The 27,332-nt window shown below is 34.4% G+C and overlaps 1 protein-coding gene across 1 annotated transcript in view; it reads right to left on the reverse strand.

Moving 5' to 3' along the window:
• Positions 1–1,632: 1,632 nt before the first annotated feature.
• Positions 1,633–27,332, reverse strand: part of LOC138695828 (cytochrome P450 9e2-like) — a 35,485-nt gene continuing 9,785 nt past the window's right edge. Inside the window, exons 2-8 of the mRNA XM_069820093.1 lie at positions 26,375–26,778; positions 19,632–19,790; positions 15,284–15,480; positions 12,715–12,904; positions 6,849–7,070; positions 5,166–5,417; positions 1,633–1,926 (exon numbers count right to left, since the gene is read on the reverse strand). Coding sequence (XP_069676194.1) covers positions 1,760–1,926; positions 5,166–5,417; positions 6,849–7,070; positions 12,715–12,904; positions 15,284–15,480; positions 19,632–19,790; positions 26,375–26,778 — 1,591 coding nt within the window. The 3' untranslated portion in view covers positions 1,633–1,759. The remainder of the gene's footprint in view (positions 1,927–5,165; positions 5,418–6,848; positions 7,071–12,714; positions 12,905–15,283; positions 15,481–19,631; positions 19,791–26,374; positions 26,779–27,332) is intronic.

Genomic DNA, 27,332 nt, shown 5'->3' on the forward strand with positions numbered 1-27,332 from the left:
ATGTTATTAAATTCTCCTAGGGTTATTTGCATTATTTTTACTAAAATCGATTTATTTTGAATTGCAGTTAATTACTGTACCCTTAACAGTAACCTACGAAAAATGACTTTCGTTGTCATAATACACTGAACAGCTGATTTAAAGGCGATTCAAGGGCTTTGAAACATGTTCCCGAAGCAGATGAGAGGTTGGAACAGTTGGCACTGATGTTGCAAACATATTCTTATGAAACTGTTTCTTTGAAACTGTTATTTTGGAACAGCTTCGTTCATGAAAAAATTACAGTCGAAACTGTTTCTCAAAAAGAACAGTTTATCCCATCTCTACTACACTCCATGCAAAGCTTTTCACTAGTTTCTTAGTTCTTATCCCAGAGGTCAGCAGAAGATGCTCCTTTTTCTATTAAAAGGTTCCTTGGCTATTCTTATCCTCCTTTTGACTTCCTGGCAGCAACTCATATACTACTTATACAGAGTGATTTATATAGAACTGACACATTTCTTTCATTAATTGTTTCAAAACGAATTGTGCTAGCGACAACTTATTATACCTAAAATGTAGAGGAATTTTGGGAGATTAAGTAACCCCATAGAAAGAAGTCCGGCGTTGTCAAATCCGGAGATCTCGGTGGCCACAGGTTCCTGGAAATTATTCGGTCGTCAAAGAAACTTGCAATTACTGTAGTTCCATGGATTCATTTGATGTGTGGCATGTAGCGCCATCTTGCTGAAAATATCCTTGACTCAGCTCTACATCGTCCAGTTGCTCAACAAACAAAAAGACAAACGTCTTAATGATTTTTTGGGTGACTGCTCCAGTCGTGCTCTTACGTCAACAACAACCGTGGGAAGCCTAGATGAACGATGCTTGCCCTTTTTACTCACCAGAGATCCAGTTGTTTCCAATTTGTTTACCAGTCCCAGTATTGTGTTTCTTTTGGGAGGATTGCGAATACCAAATTCTCTCTGGTATGCCCTTTGAGTAGCTGTAATTGAATTCGTAACCCAGTATTGCTTCACAAGGAAGAGTCGTTGATTTAATGTGTACTGCATTTTCACGTTGACACAAAATGTCGAAAACAGCTGCCAACAATAGGAATAAAACATAAACATCTGCGCATCTAGTGCTGCCAACAATAGGAATAAAACATAAACATCTGCGCAACTAGTGACAAGGAATCGAAATTCCAGAACATTCTGCTAAATTTGGTGCTAAAATTGGGTCAATGCTGCCAACAATAGGAATAAAACATAAACATCTGCGCATCTAGTGACAAGGAATCGAAACTCCAGAACATTCTGTTTAATTTGGTGCTAAAATTGGATCATTGAATGAATTTCCAAAGGAATAATTAAAGAAAGAAATGTATCAGTTCTATATAAATCACTCTGTAGTACAACTCAAGTATCTGAAGCTGTCCACTTGCTCTACTGCCTCATTTAGAATTCGAAAGTTTACTTTGTTCATTTTTCTTCCTATGACCATGGACTTTCTCTTATTAACATTTATCTTCATCCAATACAGCTCACAGCTGTAATTTAGCTCCAGTAGCAGATCCCTTAGTATCTGCCTCTAGATTATTTTGATACATAAATATATCACTTGTTACATATTGCGAATACATGAGTTAGATTTGGGACAAATATATTAGTAATTCTTTATTACGTATATTCAATACAAATTGTATATGAAATGTTCTTATTTTACACATGTAAAAGATATAAAAGCATAGGGCACTTCAGCGAACAAAAAATTTCGTTCAAGATCTTCTCTCCAGACCAAGCCAAAATCCGCCTTTCAAGCCAAAGCCGAAACCTGTTTGCACTATTTTCATGGGAATAGGCGTCTTGGGCACCACCTTAATGTTAAACCTGGAAAGCAGGTTTGTCAGAGCAAGTTTGGTCTCCATCAGCGCGAAACGATTGCCTGAAACAGAAAATCGTAACAATGATAACTGGTATAAAATTTTCGTTGCAGCATAATTTAAAGAATTCTGATGTTGTGCCCATCTCCACCTGCATTTCCGGTTGCACAGATTTTTTTTCCTAATGGTACTATATACAGGATGATTCACGAGGAGTTAAGACTGGTTCAGAATAAACTGGGAACAGAAACGACAACGAGAACGGAAATAATGTTAAAATAAACGTATTTAAATATGAGCATTCACAATTAACTATTGTGAATGTTCACATTTAAATGCATTTATTTTAATAATATTTCCGTTCTCGTTCTCGTTTCCGTTCCCGGTTTATTGTGAACCAGCCTTTACCGCCACTTACGGAGATTATTTTTTGGAGACATTCTGAGTAAGAACTGCCATTAAACATGAGTCCTATTCTCAATATTTTCACAGAGTTACACTAATTTGAAATCCATACCTGTGGAGTAACGGTTAGCGTGTCTAGCCGTGAAACCAGACCCGGGTTCGATTCCCGGTCGGGGAAAGTTACCTGGTTGAAGTTTTACCGGAGTTTTCCCTCAACCCAATATGAGCAAATGCTGGGTAATTTTCGGTGTTGGACCTCGGACTCATTTCACTGGCATTATCAACTTCATCTCATTCAAACGCTAAATAACCTAAGCTGTTGATAAACGTCGTAAAATAACCTACTAAAAAAACTAATTTGAAATTGTTAAAAAAATACCTGTTTTCTTCAGTTTAAGGGTAAAAGAATGTTACAAATATATAATGAACTATTCAGAAGTATACTTTCTTTAATTGGCTAGTGTTCTGAAGCTAAAAATGTGTTGTTAATTCCTTAGTTGTTTTGTGCAGAATTATTTTTCTCAATTTTTAACTAAAAATTACGTTATTCTTACACACTTATCATTATCACAATAATTGTTACGGATCACACGACTTGTAACAACTTGATTCTTTACAGTTCAATTTTACATCCTAAGGCCCGGTTTCTTCAACCTTTGTTAAAATGCAACTAACATAGCGTTAATTAACTGTAAGTTAAAAGTATGAATTGCTGTTAAAAATATTGCGTTTCTTCAACTTTACTTTTCACATTTTAACATTCCGTTTGTTAACTCTCTGTTAGGACCAGAGATTCTAGAGTTTAACCATAACCTATAACCAAGTATAGGCTCACTTCTGTTTTCTGAACTCTGACAATTGCGATTCTCGCTTGTTTCCTTTGTTTGATTCAGAGAGGATAGAAGTCTTTCTATTCTCTCAGGTTTGATTCATAATTCTTTCCACGTCTGTATCACAATAGCGTGGAGCGGCTTATTGGTATTGCTGTTGTGAAATGGAAAACACTGGAACTAAAAGAAATCTTGGGACTAATTTCTCTTCATTTGAAAGAAATATTCTGCTGGAAATTATTTCGCAGTATAAACTAATAGTTGAGAATAAACAAACAAACGGATCTAAGTTGAAAGCGAAAAGTGAGCTTGGCAGAAAATAGCCTATACCTTTGTATGAACTTCTGTTCTGTCAAATCACAGTAATCGTCCGCTCTGTTTATGTATTCATGGATATCATTTTCTAAATAATCCAGATATACAAGTTCAGAATATGCCATTAGGAAAGTTCAGGATAACAGGCAGGATTTGGAATTGAACGGGTTACATCACCTTCTTGTCTAAGCGGATGACGTGAATATGTTAGGAGAAAATACACAAACGATTAGGAAAAACACGGGAATTTTACTTGAAGCAAGTAGAGCGATCGGTTTGGAAGTAAATCCCGAAAAGACAAAGTATATGATTATGTCTCGTGGCCAGAATATTGTACGAAATAGAAATATAAAAATTGGAGATTTATCCTTCGAAGATGTGGAAAAATTCAAATATCTTGGAGCAACAGTAACAAATATAAATTACACTCGGGAGGAAATTAAACGCAGAATAAATATGGGAAATGCGTGTTATTATTCGGTTGAGAAGCTCTTATCATCCAGTCTGCTGTCAAAAAATCTGAAAGTTAGAATTTATAAAACAGTTATGTTACCGGTTCTTCTGTATGGTTGTGAAACTTGGACTCTCACTCTGAGAGAGGAACATAGGTTCAGGGTTTTTGAGAATAAGGTGCTTAGGAAAATATTTGGGGCTAAGCGGGATGAAGGTACAGGAGAATGGAGAAAGTTACACAACACAGAACTGCACGCATTGTATTCTTCACCTGACATAATTAGGAACATTAAATCCAGACGTTTGAGATGGGCAGGGCATGTAGCACGTATGGGCGAATCCAGAAATGCATATAGTGTGTTAGTTGGGAAACTGGAGGGAAAAAGACCTTAAGGGAGGCCGAGACGTAGATGGGAGGATAATATTAAAATGGATTTGAGGGAGGTGGGGTATGATGATAGAGACTGGATTAATCTTGCACAGGATAGGGACCGCTGGCGGGCTTATGTGAGGGCGGCAATGAACCTTCGGGTTCCTTAAAAGCCATTTGTAAGTAAGTAAGTAAGCATACAAGTTCAGCATCTAACGCACCAGCCATATTGGATACTTCTATGCTAACAGAGAGTTAAATGATTTAACTGCATGAAATTGGGCAGTTAAATTAACATAGATTTTAACAGCCTGTTAGTATTAACAGTAGTTGAAGAAATGCTTCAACTGTTAAGTTTACAGTTAAAATGGAATAACACACTGTTATAATTTAACAAAGGCTGAAGAAACCGGGCCTAAGTCCTACAGAGTTTACAAGAATGACGTGATTTGTAACTATTGTTGTGTTAAATGAGCTCCGTAAATGTGTATTGTAATACCATAGCACACGGAGTGTAGTGTGAGTTCAGCGTGCCTTCAGACAGGAGTTTCAACATGCGGACCTACTGACAAGACGATTCTGAGATGATACGATACACACCAACTACATTCCTGTGTGTTCGCCATAACTCTCTAAATGCTGCAGAATTCACGCTGAGTTAAAATGTATACATTCACACCATTTAACACAATTTTCTTCTATCCAACAATACCAGAATTACAAGCGAAAGAGCAGGAACAGCGTACTACGCATAGTTACAAAATTTTAGCAGTTTATAATCACGGAATGCTTCTGTGTTCACAGTGTATAACGATGAAAATCTATTTTCGTTTTGATCGACATAATCAACGCAATCTCTTCACAGCTATATACAAGAGATATAACAAATCTGACTCACATTCGGGGTATATACGCTTTAAATACTCACCAATGCACATTCTGGGTCCCATACCGAAAGGCATGTATGTCAGAGGATTGATTTTGTGTTTGTTGTCATCGCTGAATCGTTCGGGGTCGAAACGGTCTGGATCAGGGAAGTAGTTAGGATCAAAATGCAGTCCAATTATGGGGATAAACACGCTGTCTCCTGGTATCAGTTCCATGGGAGGATCAGCTTGGAGCGTGTAGTTTCTAACACAGACTCTATCAGCTCCCGGGGAAGGATGCATTCTCAGAGTTTCTGTGAAGTATAATACAGTAGTTTTACGTAACACAAGATGTTTCAAAGTTTACCATACTTAGGCCCAATTTTATAAAACTCTCTGACTAAAGATCAACTTTGATCGAAGATCGGAAAGTGAACCGAGTTCAGACACTTCTTCTATTGTATAAAACATTTCTGCGATTAAATTACCTTGGTTCAAATGCAATCTAAGTTCACGTAAAAAGGATTTGGCAACATCGCATAAACAGGTGAAGTATGTGATGCTCAGACCATTTTGTACAGGTTTGTTCAGTGTTGCCAATCTAGCTACTTTAACTCTTTTCCACGACAATTTCTTTTAACTTTTATATTGCTTAAATAGGGATTTAGCGACCTTTTTAGCACCTCATAGTGACAAAATTTAATCTTTCTTTGTTGATAATGAGAAATATAGCAACTTTATAACTACTTTTTAGCAACTTTCCGCACACTCTGTTGGAGACACTGGTTTCTTTGTGCATTGTAAATAATGGCGGACAATAAGATGAAGGTTGACTGTTCTCCAAATTATCATGTTATGGTGTCTGATACTGCTAAACGTAATAAAGCTTTATAAAACGACAATTTTCGTTTAGTAATACAGTTAATTGAAAATTTATGTACCTATCATATCCATTAATAATTAGTGGTTTTAAACAAAATATAATTGTAGGTTATGTTATTTGATACTGCTGAACACGATAGAGCCTTATAAAATATAAGATTGTTTGTGTATTAAGGCAATAAATTGAAATATATATATATATATATATATATATATATATATATAAATGTACCTACCATATCTAATAATAATAATAATGGATATTTTATTTGCACAATCTGTCGCTCGTATATTTCAAACAGAAAAGAAATAACTGAACTTGGATCAATTAACTTAATAGGAGAAATTTCTTCAGTCAAAGTTGACTTTAGTTTGAGACAAATTAATCTCAGATTAGACTTTATACAACACAAAATTCCAAGTTCAGCTAGAACGAGGATCAATTTAACCTCTGATCCAAGATTAAATAGTTTATACAATCGGCCCTTAGAAAATAACCTACATTTACATTTTAACAGCGTATGACTTTCTTAGTGTCATGGAACAGAAGTAGAGACCTCGAAAGAAAAACTTTAGCTGACTGGTGTATTCCTCCAAAGGAAGTCACTGTTTACCACAGACCTTAATGTCACAGTGCACATTGAACTTTGCAAGCTCCTTTTCAGAATAAAAAAGTATTGTAATATTGGGAAAAAGGAATTGAAACTGACGAAAATGTCTTGAATCTCTCTTTCAGAAAGTTGTTTTCGGCAAGCTCTCTGCCTATGTACGCGTACAGTCTTTTCTTACAAACTTTTCTTAAAAATTACAATGTATTGAAGTACTAACCACTTAATCGGGAAAGTTCTGAACTGATGACTCACCGGACACAACCATGTCGAGGTACTTCATCCCATTCAGAGCCTCGTATGAGAACTTGCCACCGCCCTCACGAAGAGTCTCGTCGATCTCTTTCTGAAGTCTAGTTTGTATATCTTGATCCACTGCCAAGTGGTAACAGACGAAGCAAATGAAGGTGGAAGCTGTGTCGAAGCCGGCCAGGAAGAACACCACGCACTGGGCCACCACGTCTTCGTCGTCCAGCACTGTGGTACAACATAGATTGCAGTCTTTGTTACACTTCAGATGTGTGTGAGATAAGAGTTGTTAAAGTCTGTGTCATAAATCTTGTCTCACTGTGAAAAGAGAGAGAAAGGAGATATGTCTTACCTCGTCTGTGTTGTTATTGCGATGGGGGGGGGTGAAACGATGCCAGTGGCGGAAGAGACTAGTGGATACATTCTGTAGCGCAAAATAAAGTAACAAAATATCTCTCTTCGTACTGTATAGTTCCGTCACTAAGCTTGTCTTTCAAGAAACTGAGTTCCGGTAGCCTGTACAATAACAAGGTTTTGAAAGGAATCCTGAACATTTACAACCCTCCTATAATCTCCACCCTCATTTGAAGGGACTTGGTTTTATTGCTACTGAGACAAGATAAATCTTACCAGGTACAGGCGTTTAATAAAAAAATCCCTTTGAAGAGGAGGTTATAAAGCGGAATAATGTCCTGTAAGCATTTTCCCATGTCTGTAACATTATTCTTGTACTTATTAAAAAGTTGCTACAAACAAATCAGAATTTAAATGTGTAGCCTACATTGCAACCGCACTTCAATATTTTCTTCAAAAGTCTCCTTAGAAAAAAGGATCGAAGACTGAATGAAGAGTAATGGAGCCATGTCTTAATTTAGTGTTAAAAATCGCAGAATTCGATCCTGAGAATATTTCTTAAGTATAAAACTTTCTTTTCTTCCATACGTCCTAAGTAAAGTTCCAAAATAGCATTCTTGTGAAATATAATGTATTGTTGTCACGCCAGGAGAAGGCGGCTGAAGTACTTAGACTGGGCGGAGGGGAAACAGTCGCGCATGCGCACCGCGCTGTTCACTGCAATATTCCTGTTTCACAAACATCTACTGCACGTGTCTATGAATCTTTGCGACTTTGTGAAAATAATAGTGGGGTTTTTACTGTAGTGTTTTATTAGTTTCAACAAGACAATTGTTTTCAGTATACCACATTTCTTGTATTGATTTAGTTATCTTTTGCTTTTCGTGTTAATAGTGTTGATAATAATATAGTTAATAGAATGTATGTTATTGTATACTGTTATTTAGGTTTATAGCAGTTTTTTGTTTATTGTAAATATGTCGACAAAGAGGAAACAAGGATTGACAATCTATAGCGAAGAAAGGAATATTATTAGAAGTGCAAAATAATTCTGTGATGAAGAAAAAGAACAACAGTGCCTTTGCATTCCTCTTACGAAACCTACAGCAAAGGTAGAAAAGTACTCTAATCTATCCACAAGAACAATACAGCGTATAAGGAATGAAATGAAAGACTGCACAGAAAAAAGTGCGTTGTCGACACCTGAGGGAGAAAAAAAATGTAAACGTCCAGACTACCGAAACGCAAATGTAGATGACTTCGACGGGAGATTGACAAAAAAGATATAATTGAGAATTTTTATTTGAAAAAGAAAGAGGGCCACCGTCGTAGCTGAGGAGGTAGCGCGTTTGCCTGCTGATCTGCAGTTGTGCTCGGGAGAGAGTTCGATTCCCGTTTGCGCTGACTACCTGGTTGGGTTTTTTCCGAGGTTTTCCCAAGCGGTAGGCGAATGTCAGGTAATCTATGGCGAATCCTTGGTTTCATTTCGCCAAATACCATCTCGCCATCATCAATTCAATCGACACTGAAGAAGCTGGTAGTTATTACAGTGTCGTTAAATAAGAAGTAAAAAAATAGTACCAAGCTGCAACAAACGTTTACCCTTTTACAAGAGAAAATTGATTTGAAATGAAAGACAACATTAAGACGAATACTGAAGAAAAAGGATTTCAGGTGGAAGAAGTGTGCAGCAAAAAAAATTGAGGAAAACGCTGTAAATTAGAATACGTGAAGATATCTACAGCAAATAAGAAAGCTTAGGAAAGTGGAAAAACCGATTTTGTATCTGGACGAAATGCGGATAGATAGGCCTACCAATTTAACGTTTCCCAAGTGCTGGCAGGATAAAAATGTTACGGGAGTTTTGACTACCGTAAATGTGTCCAGAACACTCATTGTTGTCCATCAGGTGGGGCTAATGGCTTTGTTGAGAGATTCGAATTAATATACACGGCTGGAACATAAACAGACGATTATCGTGGACAGATCATACTCCAGAAATTTTGAAAAATGTGATAATGATAGTCATAGCGACAGCACCGAAGATGCGGAATCTTTTATGTCTGACTCCGTTCCCTTGCAGCCAAGTAAGTGGACTGATGTTTTCAGGTCAGAGTGTAGCGTAAAGTTCCCCCGTCCCGCCTATCTACTCCCCGCGCCAACTCGTAGCGCGAAGACAGTAATACAGATTGATGTTCAGACGTATTTCATCACAAAGCTTTTATAAAATACGAAATTAAGAGCGAAGAAATACTTGAACCTGGGAACTATTTTTATCACCAGGTAGCGCATTTGTGTTTCCAAATGTACAGCGGATCGAGTAGTTTCTTCTGGTACATCCCTTACGTCACATGGACTCATAAGCAGGGTAGAAATGCAAACAGGAACGCATAGACTATTAATTATAGTACAATACAGACACTCCATTGTCAATGACGTTCAAGCAAAACACCAAGTTACGACTATATTGTGATCTGATTCTAATACTGAATAAGTTGAATTTTCATTCAGACTTTTGTGTTTATAATTTTAATTTATCAATCTATGTTAGATTGTGTTTAATTTTGATCTGTATTTTTAAATAATTTTTTAAGTGGGCTCGTTTCTGAACACAAGTTTGTCCCATTCCAATGTCGCTAGAGCCTAAATTAATTTAACTTAATTTGTAAAATATACAATATTTATTTCTTCTTTACTTTATTTCTTTCAAAAGAATACCTCCAGCAAGATCTACGTTACAGTTGGTTATATTCGAATTTCGGAAGGACTATTTCAGCATAAGAAATGGAAACATTCTGTGATTTATGTGAAATGATGACCTGTTCTGTATTGTAATGTATTATAAATATGCCCCTGTAATATCATGTGACATAGAAAAAAATATTCTTTTAGTTTAAACAAATTTTATGTGACGTTCGTAAAAGATTTGCATTCCATAACCTCAGAATGTATGTTTTCGTTCACTGCAACGCGTATAGATTTTGATAAATGAATTATTTGTATATATTGTGTAAAATATTAATATTGTTACTTTGTATATTGATTTTTGTTATTATAATTATGTCCCTATAACGTCATGCAACAAATTTTATGTGACGTTCGTAAAAGATTTGCATTCCATAACTTCAGAATGTATGTTTTCGTTCACTGCAACGCGTATAGGTTTTGATAAATGAATTATTTGTATATATTGTGTAAAATATTAATATTGTTACTTTGTATATTGATTTTTGTTATTATAATTATGTCCCTATAACGTCATGCAACAAGTTTTATGTGACGTTCGTAAAACATTTGCATTCCATAACCTCAGAATGTATGTTTTCCTTCACTGCAACGCGTATAGATTTTGATAAATGAATTATTTGTATATATTGTGTAAAATATAAATATTGTTACTTTGTATATTGATTTTTGTTATTATAATTATGTCCCTATAACGTCATGCAACAAATTTTATGTGACGTTCGTAAAACATTTGCATTCCATAACCTCAGAATGTATGTTTTCTTTCACTGCAACGCGTATAGATTTTGATAAATGAATTATTTGTATATATTGTGTAAAATATTAATATTGTTACTTTGTATATTGATTTTTGTTATTATAATTATGTCCCTATAACGTCATGCAACAAGTTTTATGTGACGTTCGTAAAAGATTTGCATTCCATAACTTCAGAATGTATGTTTTCGTTCACTGCAGCGCGTATAGGTTTTGATAAATGAATTATTTGTATATATTGTGTAAAATATTAATATTGTTACTTTGTATATTGATTTTTGTTATTATAATTATGTCCCTATAATGTCATGCAACAAGTTTTATGTGACGTTCGTGAAACATTTGCATTCCATAACCTCAGAATGTATGTTTTCGTTCACTGCAACGCGTATAGATTTTGATAAATGAATTATTTGTATATATTGTGTAAAATATAAATATTGTTACTTTGTATATTGATTTTTGTTATTATAATTATGTCCCTATAACGTCATGCAACAAATTTTATGTGACGTTCGTAAAACATTTGCATTCCATAACCTCAGAATGTATGTTTTCTTTCACTGCAACGCGTATAGATTTTGATAAATGAATTATTTGTATATATTGTGTAAAATATTAATATTGTTACTTTGTATATTGATTTTTGTTATTATAATTATGTCCCTATAACGTCATGCAACAAATTTTATGTGACGTTCGTAAAACATTTGCATTCCATAACCTCAGAATGTATGTTTTCGTTCACTGCAACGTGTATAGATTTTGATAAATGAATTATTCGTATATATTGTGTAAAATATAAATATTCTTACTTTGTATATTGATTTTTGTTGTTATAATTATGTCCCTATAACGTCATGCAACAAGTTTTATGTGACGTTCGTAAAACATTTGCATTCCATAACCTCAGAATGTATGTTGTCGTTCACTGCAATGTGTATAGATTTGATAAATGAATTATTTGCATATATTGTATAAAATATAAATATTGATAATTTGTATATTGATTTTTGTTATAATAATTTTGACCTTATAACGTCATGTAATGTAGGAAGAACATTTTCTTAGCTTAAACAATTTTTTTACTGACAATTAAGGTCAAAGATATGAATTTCATAAATAATTGATTAAATGGCGATCTTACTCGTGTTAATTGTGTAAGCATGTGCGGCTTACAGCTGTTTCGGCGCTTTTTCACACCATCCTCAGAGCCTACTAGATCTCGGCGTCATCTCGAACTTCGCTGCCTGTTGCGTAGGTGCGTTCGATTGTTGAAATTTCAGAACACACACACTATTTGACACCTCATTTCAACACTTTTCAACAATGAACGCAACCACACAACAGGCAGCGAAGTTCGAGATGACGCCGAGATCTAGTAGGCTCTGAGGATGGTGTGAAGAAGCACCGAAACAGCTGTAAGCCGCACATGCTTACACAATTAACACGCGTAAGATCGCTATTTAATCAATTATTTATATTCAAGTGTTAAAAGTAGTGCACGAAAGATTCAACATGAATTTCATAACCTCAGAGTATATGTTTCGTTCACCGTAACGGAACTGATTTTGTTACATTAATTAATTGCATATAATGTATATAGAGTATATACAGTTAATGTGTATCATGTTTACTCTTATGTTCTATAATAAGATATACTACTTCAGTATTATTATCTAATTATATTTCCTGTCATATGTAGCACTAATATTTTGTAGAGCGCTAGTGTCGAAGTTTTAGTGCGTTTATACTGGACAGACAATTTCAATTTAGTAGCAATACCATTTACAGTTGTCATGATCCATTATTATTATTATTATTATTATTATTATTATTATTATTATTATTATTATTATTATTATGCAGTGAATCATACCTTTCGTAGCGTCCTGACGTAAGCATTTAGCGTCAGAGATTGAACTCTGAACGGCCAGGATGTACTAACCGATAACTTATCTAACTTGTTTGGGAACGAAAATGCGCTGCTTGATTATCACATAGATCTGCTTACCTCTTCTCCCACTTCTGGCCTGTTGTTCTGTAGAGTTCTCGTCTTGCAGATTTCCTTTCTGGGCCTGCATCAACAATTGAAGCAAGTCCGGCCTAACAATGCCTTCTCTCTCCCTCGTCGCTATTGTGTCCTTCACCAAGGAACTGAAGAAGTCGCAGATTCTATTGGGAAGTATGCTGATACCAAGAAACTAAACGGAAAAATATACGAGTGTATTGGGATTAAAAGTATGGAAGTCGACAGAAAAGAGATACATGTGCATAGAAGGAAGGTACACGATAAGAGAAAAAGCAAATGAAGAAATTGAAACTTGGGAGCAAGAAAAAAATAGAAACGAAAGTGTAAAAATAAGATAGGAATTGAAGAATAAGAAAACGAAACCTAGGAACATAAAAGAAAAGAGGACAGATAGAAAGGTTAAATGGGGTAAGAAATCTAGAGATGAGAAATAGAAATGTAAGGGAAGGGAACAGTGGTGATACAACGTCTTAAAAGAACCAAATAAAAAAAAGAGAGAAGGAAACGAGGAAGGAATAAGGTAAAGAAGACAAGGGAAATAAAAATGATTAGTAAAGGAGAAGGAAATGAAAACAAAGAGATAATAAATATAAATGAGACTGCAAAAGAATCAGGAGGGGAAGAAGGAAACAGAAAATGATGACCAGAAATAAGTGAGAGAAAAACAAAATAATAATAATAATAATAATAATAATAATAATAATAATAATAATAATAATAATAATAATAATAATAAAGGCCAGGAGCGAAAGAGTATATGAAATAATAATGAGAAGGATGTGAAAACAAACTGAAGTAAATGAAAACAGAAACATGAGTACGGGAAAAGAAACCTTTGTAAAAGACAAGAAACGGAAAGAACGAGAGGAAAATAGAGAGACAGTAAGATAAACACGAGCAAACAAGTAACATTAATAGAGGAGGAAAGAAAGCAGGATGAGGTGAACTAGGGAGGTAGGAGCGAGAGTAGAGGGAGAATGTAAAGACGAGAGTGGAAGAGTAGGTTGTAACTCTGTCAAAATGGTAAACGTGTTTGAGAGAAAACATAAGAAACTAAAGGAAAGAAACAATTAGGAACTGTTAACACGGTATCAATGGAAAGATTAGAGCTGAGCCAAAGACGCACAGAGGTGAATGCACTTCCTCGCTAGAGAGGAGGTTACTACGCATACCAATGCTTGGCTCAGGTTTAACCGAAAACTCGAAGAAGAAAAGTTACTTCCTCCCTTTCTCCCTTCCGTCGGCCATTACAGAGGAGATTGTTACCAAGGTCTACTGCGCATATTTATGTTTGGCTCAGGTCTTACCTTCCCAGCTGTAAGTACAGGGACATCAATTTATTTTTACTAATATTTTTAATATCAACCTGGCTATATCTTTGGATTAAAGATCTAGAACCGGAAACTAGGTATAGGAGGGAAGAAAAGTAGTTCATCCATTTACGTAAACTAGGAAATATCGCGATTTTGAGTTTGATAATTTTCATTACGTTTTCGTTTAATCAAAATACAGTACAGTATTAACAATAAGTGTTTTTACTCACGAACAGAGTTATCCATGCGAACATATTCATTATGCAGTGTATATTACACTGTCTACAGCACATTAGCGTACACTATAGAGAATGAAGTTAAATTGAAAAATAATCATAATATGGATATTTAAACACATTTTTTTAATGGTGGCCGTTCATTTCGATACAGACTTCAGTTCGTTTGTGCATATTATCGCACTATAGACTAATTCCAATTACCAGTTTCGTCCTTCGTACGAGTAACTCATTTTGAAATAATTCTATACATACACAAAAGAGTACCTTACGTACTGTAAATTCAATCTTCACTTCTGCCCGATCCGAAAAGATAAAATTACTCAGAAATGCTATCTACTGTCCGTTCAAGTGATTTGGTCGCAGGGTCGTAGCAGGGGGGGGGGAAATCACGTGACAGTTAATTACTTAACGAGGCCCTTTTGTTTAAGTTATTTTAAATAGTTGTATAATATTACGTAGACGTCCAATTCCTAACAGAAATTAATGTTTTCAGAAAAGAGCTAAGACAGCCCAGCTACTAGACTTTACAGAGGGGCGAACAGAAGTAGGTGGGGGAAATCGGGATGCGACGTAAGCAAACGGACGACAATACCTGTGCGAAAATATGATTCAATATTGAAAGTTCTTTCGTCACTGAAAAACGTGAACATTTTTCTGGAACGCACTATACTCACTAATTCAGTACTGCATACGCGGCCTTGGTTCTGTGTGGAGGACGCTTGGAGTTTACTAGTAGAGGGGTGGGAGTGAAGTACATTCAAAAACTCAGGTACAATAAAAATTGAAGTAAAAATAAAATGATGTCCCTGTATAAAGAGTTAAAGGGCAGTAGTATAGTACATTTTATAGCAGTGCCATGTTAGGTAGTCAATGTAGGAGATAGATAATGAGTTACGACTATTGTATGTGTGAACTTCTATGACAATTAAGGATAAACACCTTGCGAATTGCGTGTACTGATACTTATATACTAGTTACTGCAAAATTCCTTGGACTGACCTTCATTAATTTAGGCATAGACATTACAAGAAGTACTTTCAATATGCCGAAATTACAAGTTTCTTGTCCCATTAAAAAGAACTCATTTTTGGGCTGTTTCAATGAGTCTACACCAAGACCAAAAGCAGTTGTAGCTATGACGTCATTTGTGTATCTGTTGAAGAAGTTCTTGAGTTCCAATATCAGCGTATTTCCATCTGCAAAAATGTGATGCATAATATACTAATATGCGAGTTTAGGCGCCCAATTTCAAAAATTAGTTTTTCTGATGTGATTTAATGAATCTGTGAATGAAGGATTATTGGATCGATAACTTTTGTGATTCTTTTACGATGATTCGTGGTTTCTCTTGAACGGGCGACTAAACAGTGAAACAAATCCTTTTTGGCTCAGAAAAATCAGCCATCCTTCATTAAACATCACTTCATGATCCGAAAGTTCGTGTTTGGCTAGTTGTTAGCGCAAGAATAATTGGTAGCCTACAGACTCAGAAACAAAACTTGGAAGTAAGTACTGAGCGTGCCAAGTATCTTATAACTAGAACTTGGAAAATTCAGGTGGCTCAAATTTTGTATCTGGATCTATACAATATTTTTATAACGACAAAATATTCATACCGGTACATTTAAATAATTCTGAACTAGTTTCTCGAGGAACTAACAAAAGAAATTCAGTAGAGCGTCTCGTTTAGGCACAGTGAAAACGTAAGAAAAGTGCAGGTAACGTGTGGGAGAGGACGAACTGTACGATAAACACGAGGGATGCACAAGGTTTTAGTTACAACATTTATGGCGGAGCAATAATTGAAATTATATTTTCCAAAAACACACAAAACAAAAGAACACAAATTGCATAACGTTATCATAGACACATTTTAACAAACAAGCAATTGTAACGTTGAAATAATTCAATATAAAAATCAAATTTTGCTACTTACTCAAGCATAATATTTTACGGTAATGAATTTTATTCTCTGTATGACACATAATATCACCGTCTTCTGTGGCCGAATTAACAAAACTACAGCATATTGGTCTGAAGTGACAACTGTTTCCTAAACGTAATTACGGGCTATTCCATATGAAATCGATCAGTAAAAAACCTCGCATTTTTTATACTCTAATTTTTTCCCTATTTATACAAGGTGCTGAGGAGAGTGTATTTGCAAAAATATACTATCGAAAGTCAATCGGTTTTCGTGTTGTTGAGCGATAAATTTAGCGTATTTTATAAAAACAAGCCTCTTTCAGCGCTCAGAACTCTGGAACCATTTACTGCAGAACATTGAATGAGAGCTCATTTTGAACCTGACATTTGGGAGAAGTAATCCTTATTTTTATTTTATAGAGAGAGACAGATAATCTGATTTTACTTACTTTTAGGCTTTTTGCCCATTTGTAAAAATGTAAAGAAATATTGAAAAAAAAAACTTGCATTATTAAGAGGGATTCGGCATTGTTTGCTTAGTGTCACGGCAATAAGTTTCGGGGGTATTAAATAAATTATTTTCACATCCTAGACTTGAAAGGCGCAACACAGTGCACACTGGCCGAGAGATGAAGATAAGCGAGCATTGGGCGTCATTTTACTCCTGTGTTTATGGAAACCTGTGATAAAGCTAGCTCAGTTATGCGCTACTAGACGAAACATCACGTGTTTATGTCTCCTGGCCTTGCTTGCCTAGGCTAGCTCCCGCCTCACAGTCAGCTGGTTAGCTCACGCGCGTACTATTTATTTTCTTTATTTGATTTTGCAATACTTTCTTATTAACGTTGCACCAGTAAAAAATATGTGTTTATTTGTACTTTGAATGCGGAATCTAACCATATATTTTAAAAATATTTTTTCGTGGGCAAAGGTGTCTTAATTAAGAAAAATATAAATTTTTCCATTTCCATAAAAAGTAAGAAAAGCTGTTTACATGTCAATATAAACTTTAATTTCTCAGCATCAAAATAAACCATGATTTTGATAATTGGGTGAAAAGGTTTCGGAGCCACAACAGTTTAAAGTTGCTAATTTTATGAAAATACGATAAATTTAAATATTTTTAATTTAAACACTATGAAGTTCTGCTGCCTGAATCTTTGCACAAAGCATTGTATCATAGTTGTCTGCGGACAGAAAAAGTTTCATTGTATTTAAAAATTGCAAGGTCAATTTTCTCTATATTTCGGTCGATTTGAGATGGAATACCCCTTACAGTACTGTAGTATTGTTAATTCGGCCACAGAAGACAGTGATATTATGTTAGTCATACAGAGAATGAAATTCATGGCCGTAAAAAATGCTGCTTGAAAGGAACATCATATAGGACCTAAGTAGCAAAATTTGGTTTTTATATTGAATTATTTCAACATTACAATAGTTTGTTTGTTAAAATGTGTATATGATAACATTATGCAATTTGTGTTGTTTTGTTTTGTGTGTTTTTGGAAAATATAATTTCAATTAATGCTCCGCCATAAATGTTGTAACTAAAACCTTGTGCATCCCTCGTGTTTATCGTAAGGCTCGTCCTCCCCCACACGTTACCTGCACTACTCTCTTTCCAGCTAAAGATTGAAGTAAATGTAAATAAATGCACGTGGCTTAATGGTTCCTGATTGGCTATTGGACGCACAACGCCTCCAAACTCATGCTTGTCATCTTCTTCCTCAAATTAAAATAGTTCCTTCTAAAATAATAAAATGTATAATATACATGGAATACGAGTGAATTAAACATGCTTATTAGAACACTTTCTTACAATTTAAACAACATGTGTAGTTTCAGACATTGCGTGTTAAATCATTGTAACGTATATTATGGCAACGCGCATGCGTAATAGGCATTACATCCCTCCCAAGGTGACTTGCAGCTTCACAGAGCACATCAGCACGCTGGTATAACACAGTGCGAGATTCAGTGTTGCCAACCTCAAAGAAATTTCTGTAGAATTAAAGAAATTCTCCACTCTTCAAAGAATAACATTCAATCACGAATCTACAGAAAATGAAAATCCATTATTCCCAGTAGAGAAATAATAAATATTAACCCTTTGTGAGCATTTTACGGGTTAGTTCAATGAATGTGTTGAAATGTCTGCAATATATCAGACGTTGGCTGCCCTGCGTGCTCACTTGCTGAAAATAATGCGCCCTGGTGGCTGCTTTGGTAGCTAGCTTACGATTGCGGAGTAATACATTTCGGTTTTGTTTACGTCTACTTCCATCTTTATTTGGAAATAGTTTGGTTACGTTTTCACTATGCCTAAACGAGACGCTCTACTGTAGGGCAATATTTCCGACATCTCCAAGAAAGTAACATGAACACTGTTAATTCAGCAGAGTCAGTGTAACCAGAGCTTCCGTCCTCGGTCGGTTAGGCCAGTATACTAGGAACATTTCAATTTAATTTGATTAAATCGTGTGCCACGGTTGTGCATAAAAATCAGTGTTTGTTTATCGTTGTTAAATATGTTAATGATTCGGGGAGTGACACAGTGCGAAGAGTTAAAAATTTATGAGAATCATTTGCTTCCTTATCTATTAAAAACTAGGAAATATAGTGTTTAAGTAGCATTGGCATGTGAATGCATTCAGTGCAACAAATGGTCGATAGAAAAACTGGAATATAAATGAGCCGTTCAGAGCAGAAGTGGTGTAAGTCAAAAAAGGGTAATGAGGGTTAAAGTAAACATTCTGTAAAATACAGCGCAAAGTAGCAATTAATATTCAATTTATTTAAACTACTGGTAGTCAGTGGATAGCACGAAGGACATATTAATTGCTACTTTGCGCTGTATTTTACAGAATTTTTACTTTAAACCCCATTACCCAATTTTGACTTACACCACTTCTGCTCTGAACGGCTCAAATAATGAAACGAGTGCAATTTTTAAATGGAAAGCTTATTGTAAACTTCATGAAAAATATATATCTGTCGATTATTACGGGACACAATGAGCGTAATTTGCGTAAACATAAACAAAGTTAGTGCAACTTCGATTGTTTTCATCCCTTAACCCGAAAGATACATTAAAATCACACTTACAGAAAGATCGGTCTAAGAAACCGAACATATTCCATTACTGTTCCCATGAGTAATTTATACACATCTAATTCAATATAATATTTTCTTTTTCATTAAACACATATTCTACAATAAATATAATTAAAATATTTAATTCAATATAATTTATTCTTATCAATTGGCCAGAAGTAGATTACAGATGTCTACAGGAGCAGCTGCACTGCTCAGAATAATTTGCGTGCTTTCCAAGTTCAATATTAAAAAAAAAAACATTGAATAGAAGCCAAGGCATCTTGAAGTACTCATTATTAAGTAATGACAAGGTTAATATTACCTTTTTGAATTCCACACCCATTAGGTCGATTTTGAAAGCATTCTTCTAGGAAATTTACAAACTGTTGGCAACACTCAGATACCAACACAAACATGGTCTTCATCTTGCTGGATGTGAAGACGGGACTCAATATCGACCGCTTGTCTCTCCAGTCTTGACCTAGACGAAAACAGGAAACCGTTGTCATATTTTACTAACATTCCAGTTATGTTCCATATACAGAGTGTTTCAAAATATACGGCAAAATTTCTGGGTTGGATTCCACACATGTAGACGATCAAAACAAACTACTCCCGCGTCAAGGACAACAACTACCACACACATAGGCTACAGTAAAAGAATGATTTTAAGAGTAGGGCTGTGTTATGTATTACAAAAAGCCAGGGGCGTATTTTGCGGGCTACCGGGGCTACCGGCGGTAGCCCAAGGAAATTACAGAAGAAAAAGTTTATAATATAACATAATGTAATAATTTTGTATTATTAGTTTTACAATAGTAATTAAAATTAAAGTAATTGTTAGATATATTTTGTGTAATAATAGGGTCAGCGGTAGCGCAAACCCTTTAACCAGTATACGCCACTGCAAAAAACTGAACATAGCCTTTGCTGTAAACTTCAAATTAAAATGTTACTCTTTCAAAGGCACTACTCTTAATGAAATCTACAAGCCTATATTTCATCAATCTTTGATGTGAAATTTTAACTTAAAATGTTACTGAATCAGAGGCACTAGTCTTAACAATATATTTCAGCCTCTAATACAATCATATTTGATGTAAAATTTTAACTTAAAATGTTACTAAATCAGAGGCACTACTCTTAACAATATGTTTCAGCCTTTAATACAATAATCTTTGATGTAAAATTTTAACTTAAAATGTTACTGAATCAGAGGTACTAGTCTTAACAATATGTTTCAGCCTCTAATACAATCATATTTGATGTAAAATTTTCACTTAAAATGTTACTGAATCAGAGGCACTGCTCTTGACAATACGTTTCAGCCTCTAATACAATAATCTTAGACATAAAATTTTAACTTAAAATGTTTCAGCCTCTAATACAATAATCTTTGATGTAAAATTTTCACTTAAAATGTTACTGAATCAGAGGCACTGCTCTTGACAATACGTTTCAGCCTCTAATACAATAATCTTAGACATAAAATTTTAACTTAAAATGTTTCAGCCTCTAATACAATAATCTTTTATGTAAAATTTTCACTTAAAATGTTACTGAATCAGAGGCACTGCTCTTGACAATATGTTTCAGCCTCTAATACAATAATCTTTTAGTGTATATAAAATTTTAACTTAAAATGTTACTGAATCAGAGGCACTAGTCTTAACAATATATTTCAGCCTCTAATACAATCATATTTGATGTAAAATTTTAACTTAAAATGTTACTAAATCAGAGGCACTACTCTTAACAATATGTTTCAGCCTTTAATACAATAATCTTTGATGTAAAATTTTAACTTAAAATGTTACTGAATCACAGGTACTAGTCTTAACAATATGTTTCAGCCTCTAATACAATCATATTTGATGTAAAATTTTCACTTAAAATGTTACTGAATCAGAGGCACTGCTCTTGACAATACGTTTCAGCCTCTAATACAATAATCTTAGACATAAAATTTTAACTTAAAATGTTTCAGCCTCTAATACAATAATCTTTTATGTAAAATTTTCACTTAAAATGTTACTGAATCAGAGGCACTGCTCTTGACAATATGTTTCAGCCTCTAATACAATAATCTTTTAGTGTATATAAAATTTTAACTTAAAATGTTACTGAATCAGAGGCACTAGTCTTAACAATATATTTCAGCCTCTAATACAATCATATTTGATGTAAAATTTTAACTTAAAATGTTACTAAATCAGAGGCACTACTCTTAACAATATGTTTCAGCCTTTAATACAATAATCTTTGATGTAAAATTTTAACTTAAAATGTTACTGAATCACAGGTACTAGTCTTAACAATATGTTTCAGCCTCTAATACAATCATATTTGATGTAAAATTTTCACTTAAAATGTTACTGAATCAGAGGCACTGCTCTTGACAATACGTTTCAGCCTCTAATACAATAATCTTAGACATAAAATTTTAACTTAAAATGTTTCAGCGTCTAATACAATAATCTTTGATGTAAAATTTTCACTTAAAATGTTACTGAAACAGAGGCACTGCTCTTGACAATACGTTTCAGCCTCTAATACAATAATCTTAGACATAAAATTTTAACTTAAAATGTTTCAGCCTCTAATACAATAATCTTTTATGTAAAATTTTCACTTAAAATGTTACTGAATCAGAGGCACTGCTCTTGACAATATGTTTCAGCCTCTAATACAATAATCTTTTACTGTATATAAAATTTTAACTTAAAATGTTACTGAATCAGAGGCACTAGTCTTAACAATATATTTCAGCCTCTAATACAATCATATTTGATGTAAAATTTTAACATAAAATATTACTAAATCAGAGGCACTGCTCTTAACAATATGTTTCAGCCTTTAATACAATAATCTTTGATGTAAAATTTTAACTTAAAATGTTACTGAATCAGAGGTACTAGTCTTAACAATATGTTTCAGCCTCTAATACAATCATATTTGATGTAAAATTTTCACTTAAAATGTTACTGAATCAGAGGCACTGCTCTTGACAATACGTTTCAGCCTCTAATACAATAATCTTAGACATAAAATTTTAACTTAAAATGTTTCAGCCTCTAATACAATAATCTTTGATGTAAAATTTTCACTTAAAATGTTACTGAATCAGAGGCACTGCTCTTGACAATACTTTCAGCTCTAATACAATAATCTTAGACATAAAATTTTAACTTAAAATGTTTCAGCCTCTAATACAATAATCTTTTATGTAAAATTTTCACTTAAAATGTTAGTGAATCAGAGGCACTGCTCTTGACAATATGTTTCAGCCTCTAATACAATAATCTTTTACTGTATATAAAATTTTAACTTAAAATGTTACTGAATCAGAGGCACTAGTCTTAACAATATATTTCAGCCTCTAATACAATCATATTTGATGTAAAATTTTAACTTAAAATGTTACTAAATCAGAGGCACTGCTCTTAACAATATGTTTCAGCCTTTAATACAATAATCTTTGATGTAAAATTTTAACTTAAAATGTTACTGAATCAGAGGTACTAGTCTTAACAATATGTTTCAGCCTCTAATACAATCATATTTGATGTAAAATTTTAACTTAAAATGTTACTAAATCAGAGGCACTACTCTTAACAATATGTTTCAGCCTTTAATACAATAATCTTTGATGTAAAATTTTAACTTAAAATGTTACTGAATCAGAGGCACTACTCTTAACAATATGTTTCAGCCTTTAATACAATAATCTTTGATGTAAAATTTTCACTTAAAATGTTACTGAATCAGAGGCACTGCTCTTGACAATATGTTTCAGCCTCTAATACAATAATCTTAGACATAAAATTTTAACTTAAAATGTTTCAGCCTCTAATACAATAATCTTTTATGTAAAATTTTCACTTAAAATGTTACTGAATCAGAGGCACTGCTCTTGACAATATGTTTCAGCCTCTAATACAATGATCTTTTACTGTATATAAAATTTTAACTTAAAATGTTACTGAACAGAGGCACTACTCTTAACAATATGTTTCAGCCTCTAATACAATAATCTTAGACATAAAATTTTAACTTAAAATGTTTCAGCCTCTAATACAATAATCTTTGATGTAAAATTTTAACTTAAAATGTTACTGAATCAGAGGCACTACTCTTAACAATATGTTTCAGCCTCTAATACAATAATCTTAGACATAAAATTTTAACTTAAAATGTTTCAGCCTCTAATACAATAATCTTTGATGTAAAATTTTAACTTAAAATGTTACTGAATCAGAGGCACTACTCTTAACAATATGTTTCGGCCCCTAATACAATAATCTTTTATGTAAAATTTTTAACTTAAAATGTTACTGTTTGATTAATGCAATGTTCAAACCCATATTACGATCTTTGTTGTAAAATTTTAACTTAAAACAGCGATACAACTGTAACACAGATACTATCCTTGTGTACAAGTGTACTTTCCAACAAAATTGTCCTCAACTTTGTCGAAAGGAATGTGCACCATCATTTCATACAGATCTCTGCTAAGTTCGTACACTCGCACTGAATTACTAGTTGAAGGTAGATCGTCAGACTCGCTTCTTTCTATCAATTTCAAATGATTTTTATATTTCTTAATTACAATTCTGTAAAGACCATCTTTTAGAACAGATTAGTCCACACCTGTGGAGTAACGGTCAGCGCGTCTGGCCGCGAAACCAGGTCGCCCGGGTTCGAATCCCGGTCGGGGCAAGTTTCCTGGTTGAGGTTTTTTCCGGGGTTTTCCCTCAACCCAATACGAGCAAATGCTGGGTAACTTTCGGTGCTAGACCCCGGACTCATTTCACCGGCATTATCACCTTCATCTCATTCAGACGCTAAATAACCTAGATGTTGATACAGCGTCGTAAAATAACCCAATAAAAAAAAAGGACAGATTATGTCAGTGTTACATAAATTATACACTATTATATCCCATTTACACAGACATACTGTCTTCCGAATATTCCTCTATACACTTCTGTAGTTTCGTACACTTGTTTCAGGCACCTTTATTTCAACTAATAGTGTATAGTATCATAAACATTGCTAAACTGAAGTAAACTGTACTTGTAATCTTCATCTTACGAAGTTGGTGACGTATAAACGTCCGTTGATGTGACATATTAATGAATTTAAATGCTATTATAGTCACAATCATGCCATGGTATGAAAGGAAGTCGCAGGTTCGAATCCCGCTCGAGGTTATGAAATTTTTCTTTCATACCATGGCATGATTGTGACTATAATAGCATTTAAATTCATTAAACTGTAATTGTTTAGGAGTAAGGAACCTGTTGTAGATTGACTCTATAGTCCACGTTACTTCTGTTTGTGAGCAGGGTGTCTATGAAGGACACGTGACGTAATGTAGGTCTATATAACGTACACACTTATACCCATTCCAATGTTGTAGGACTAAGAAAACGGTATTTAATAATGATATACCAAATTGAATGCTTGTTTTTAATTTATTGTTAATTTGTCGCACTGTTTTTTCTAGAAATACCAAAGGCTTGAGCTACCCTCTTTGGGGTTTATTGGATTTCCCAGTTGAGCTTCATTATTAAAAACTACACATGTCTAAAGGCTCATTCACAATGAAAATTAAACATAACGTAAGCGTTAACTTAAAAATGTAAACGTTACGGTAAAATCAAGAGCATTCACGATGGGAACATAAACATAACCGCAAAGATACTTGGTAACCATGGAAACATAACAACGACGCCATTTCCTCATATTCCGTCGTATTCTTCAGCGCTCCACGATTGTGTACTGTTTGCAAATCACGTAAGCATAAGCATGAAAGTTTGGAGTTTGCAAACTTTCATGTTAACGTCTTAAGGTAATGTTTATGTCAATGCTTATGTGAATCATTGTGAATGATCCCATTTGGTAGCCTGGGCGCAAACTTATGTGTTTATGTTACGGTTATGTTTAATTTTCATTGTGAATGGGCCTTAACCCCTCCTGTGTTTGGCTATTGATTATTTTCCCTTTAAGTTTATTTTAGACAGGGGCCATTCTAAACAAACAGTATAACTATGTTTTTGAGTTCGGTAGTATTCACGACACATACACCACCACGAAAACTACTGTACTCATAGAGCATTGCAGTACAACTAATTCATACCTCCCTCAATGTTGCCAACAGTTGTTCGTATAATCCCGCTAGATGATTTTCGAAAACCCGCGATTTTCTAGCAAGTATCTCTAGATTTTAATGTATACTTATTATTCAATAATAATAATAATAATAATAATAATAATAATAATAATAATAATAATAATAATGGTCAAGATAGAGCCTCCACCCGGCAATGTAACGAATATTGCACACTTTTATCATTGCTAATGTGGCGCTATAAAGCAATTTTGAACACTTTTATCACAGACACAACATATTTAAATTCTTATTGCACTATAGGCTATATGTTACCGTTAAAACCCAAAATCCAACAAAACCAGTTTCAACTAGTAAAAAGTAATTTTGAAATATAGATAGCGAATTTTCGTAAGATCTAGAATCAATGACAATTTAGGTTTGGTTTATATAGGTTCTTTTTAGGCTTTTACCAAACAAAAACCTAAACAAACCAAACCTAACCTGACATTGATTCTAGATTATACGAAAACTCACTTTCTATCTTTATTTGCTTAAACTAGTTTTTACTAGCTGAAACTGGTTTTGACGGATTTCGGGTTTTAACGGTATATATTATAATATGGAACTATCACTACATTAACACATCCATTATTTCACAAAAAACACACTGAAAGAATTAAATGTAATTATGAAAGCCGCTTATAATGCTAATATGAATTTCATTTCAGAAATTTTAAAGATTAAAAATCGCTAGTATTCCCGCTAAGCGGGATAATATAATTTTACCCGCGAGATGGTTATCCAAAAAAAAAAGCTAGATTTAGCGGGAAAACCGCTGAATTGGCAACATTGCTCCCTACTTTCCTTATCAATGTTAAATAAACTCGTCCGTCAACCACTGCGCAACTCTTTTAAAATAGGCCAAGCTAAATAAATACATTTGTACTTACCTTTGAGACAGGTTAATGCTTTTGAGAAGAGTGAGTTAAAGTTTTCGAACACTGCCATCTGACGATTTGGGAAGTAGTCAAAGTCCTTGACAGTAATTGTCTTGATGAGTTCGAGGTCAAAAATGACGATCATGGGAATACGAAACATGAACATTACGGAGTAAGGTCGACCCTTTTTTGCTTTGTACATGTCTAATATCGTGTCCGTTAAAGGCTGGCGCTTCAGAATTGTAGGCCCCATGCTGCCGATGAAAGGGAGGGGTGTGTCGTGAGGTATTCCCGGCTTCATGAAGCGTCTGTAGGTCCTGGTGCCCCAGAAATACAGCACGACTCCCAGGCCGAGCAGGAGGAGGACCCAGTCGAACAAAGTCATCTTGACAAATGTTATTTCTTTTCTTGATATTCTGAAAATATAAATTCAACAAATGGTACTGTTCACCAACCAGGAGATTAACCGTGAAAGGAATGTGCTTACTATTGCGTCATGTTAAATGTTATGTTTTATTTAACGACGCTCGCAACTGCAGAGGTTATATCAGCGTCGCCGGATGTGCCGGAATTTTGTCCCGCAGGAGTTCTTTTACATGCCAGTAAATCTACTGACATGAGCCTGTCGCATTTAAGCACACTTAAATGCCATCGACCTGGCCCGGAATCGCGTCATCTATTGAAGCGAAGTAGATAGAAAATATTACCATTATAACGTCAGTTTAAAAAACATGCGCTTTCCTGCATATATTATTTTCTATATGGAGGGATTAAAAGACCAGGAGATTAACTGTGATCTAATTTTGTAACTAGGGTATTATAAGTATGTTTTATCAGTGTTGTCGTTTGTGCTTTGAGAGTTAGCCAATGGAGATGCGTGTACCCACGTGTGTGACCTTATGACATCTAATGACATCAACATTCAATCACAGCATTACCCAGCTGCATCTCATTCCCCTGAGACTTTCTC

This window comes from Periplaneta americana, chromosome 3 (genome assembly GCF_040183065.1).
Source record: "Periplaneta americana isolate PAMFEO1 chromosome 3, P.americana_PAMFEO1_priV1, whole genome shotgun sequence".
NCBI lineage: Eukaryota > Metazoa > Arthropoda > Insecta > Blattodea > Blattidae > Periplaneta > Periplaneta americana.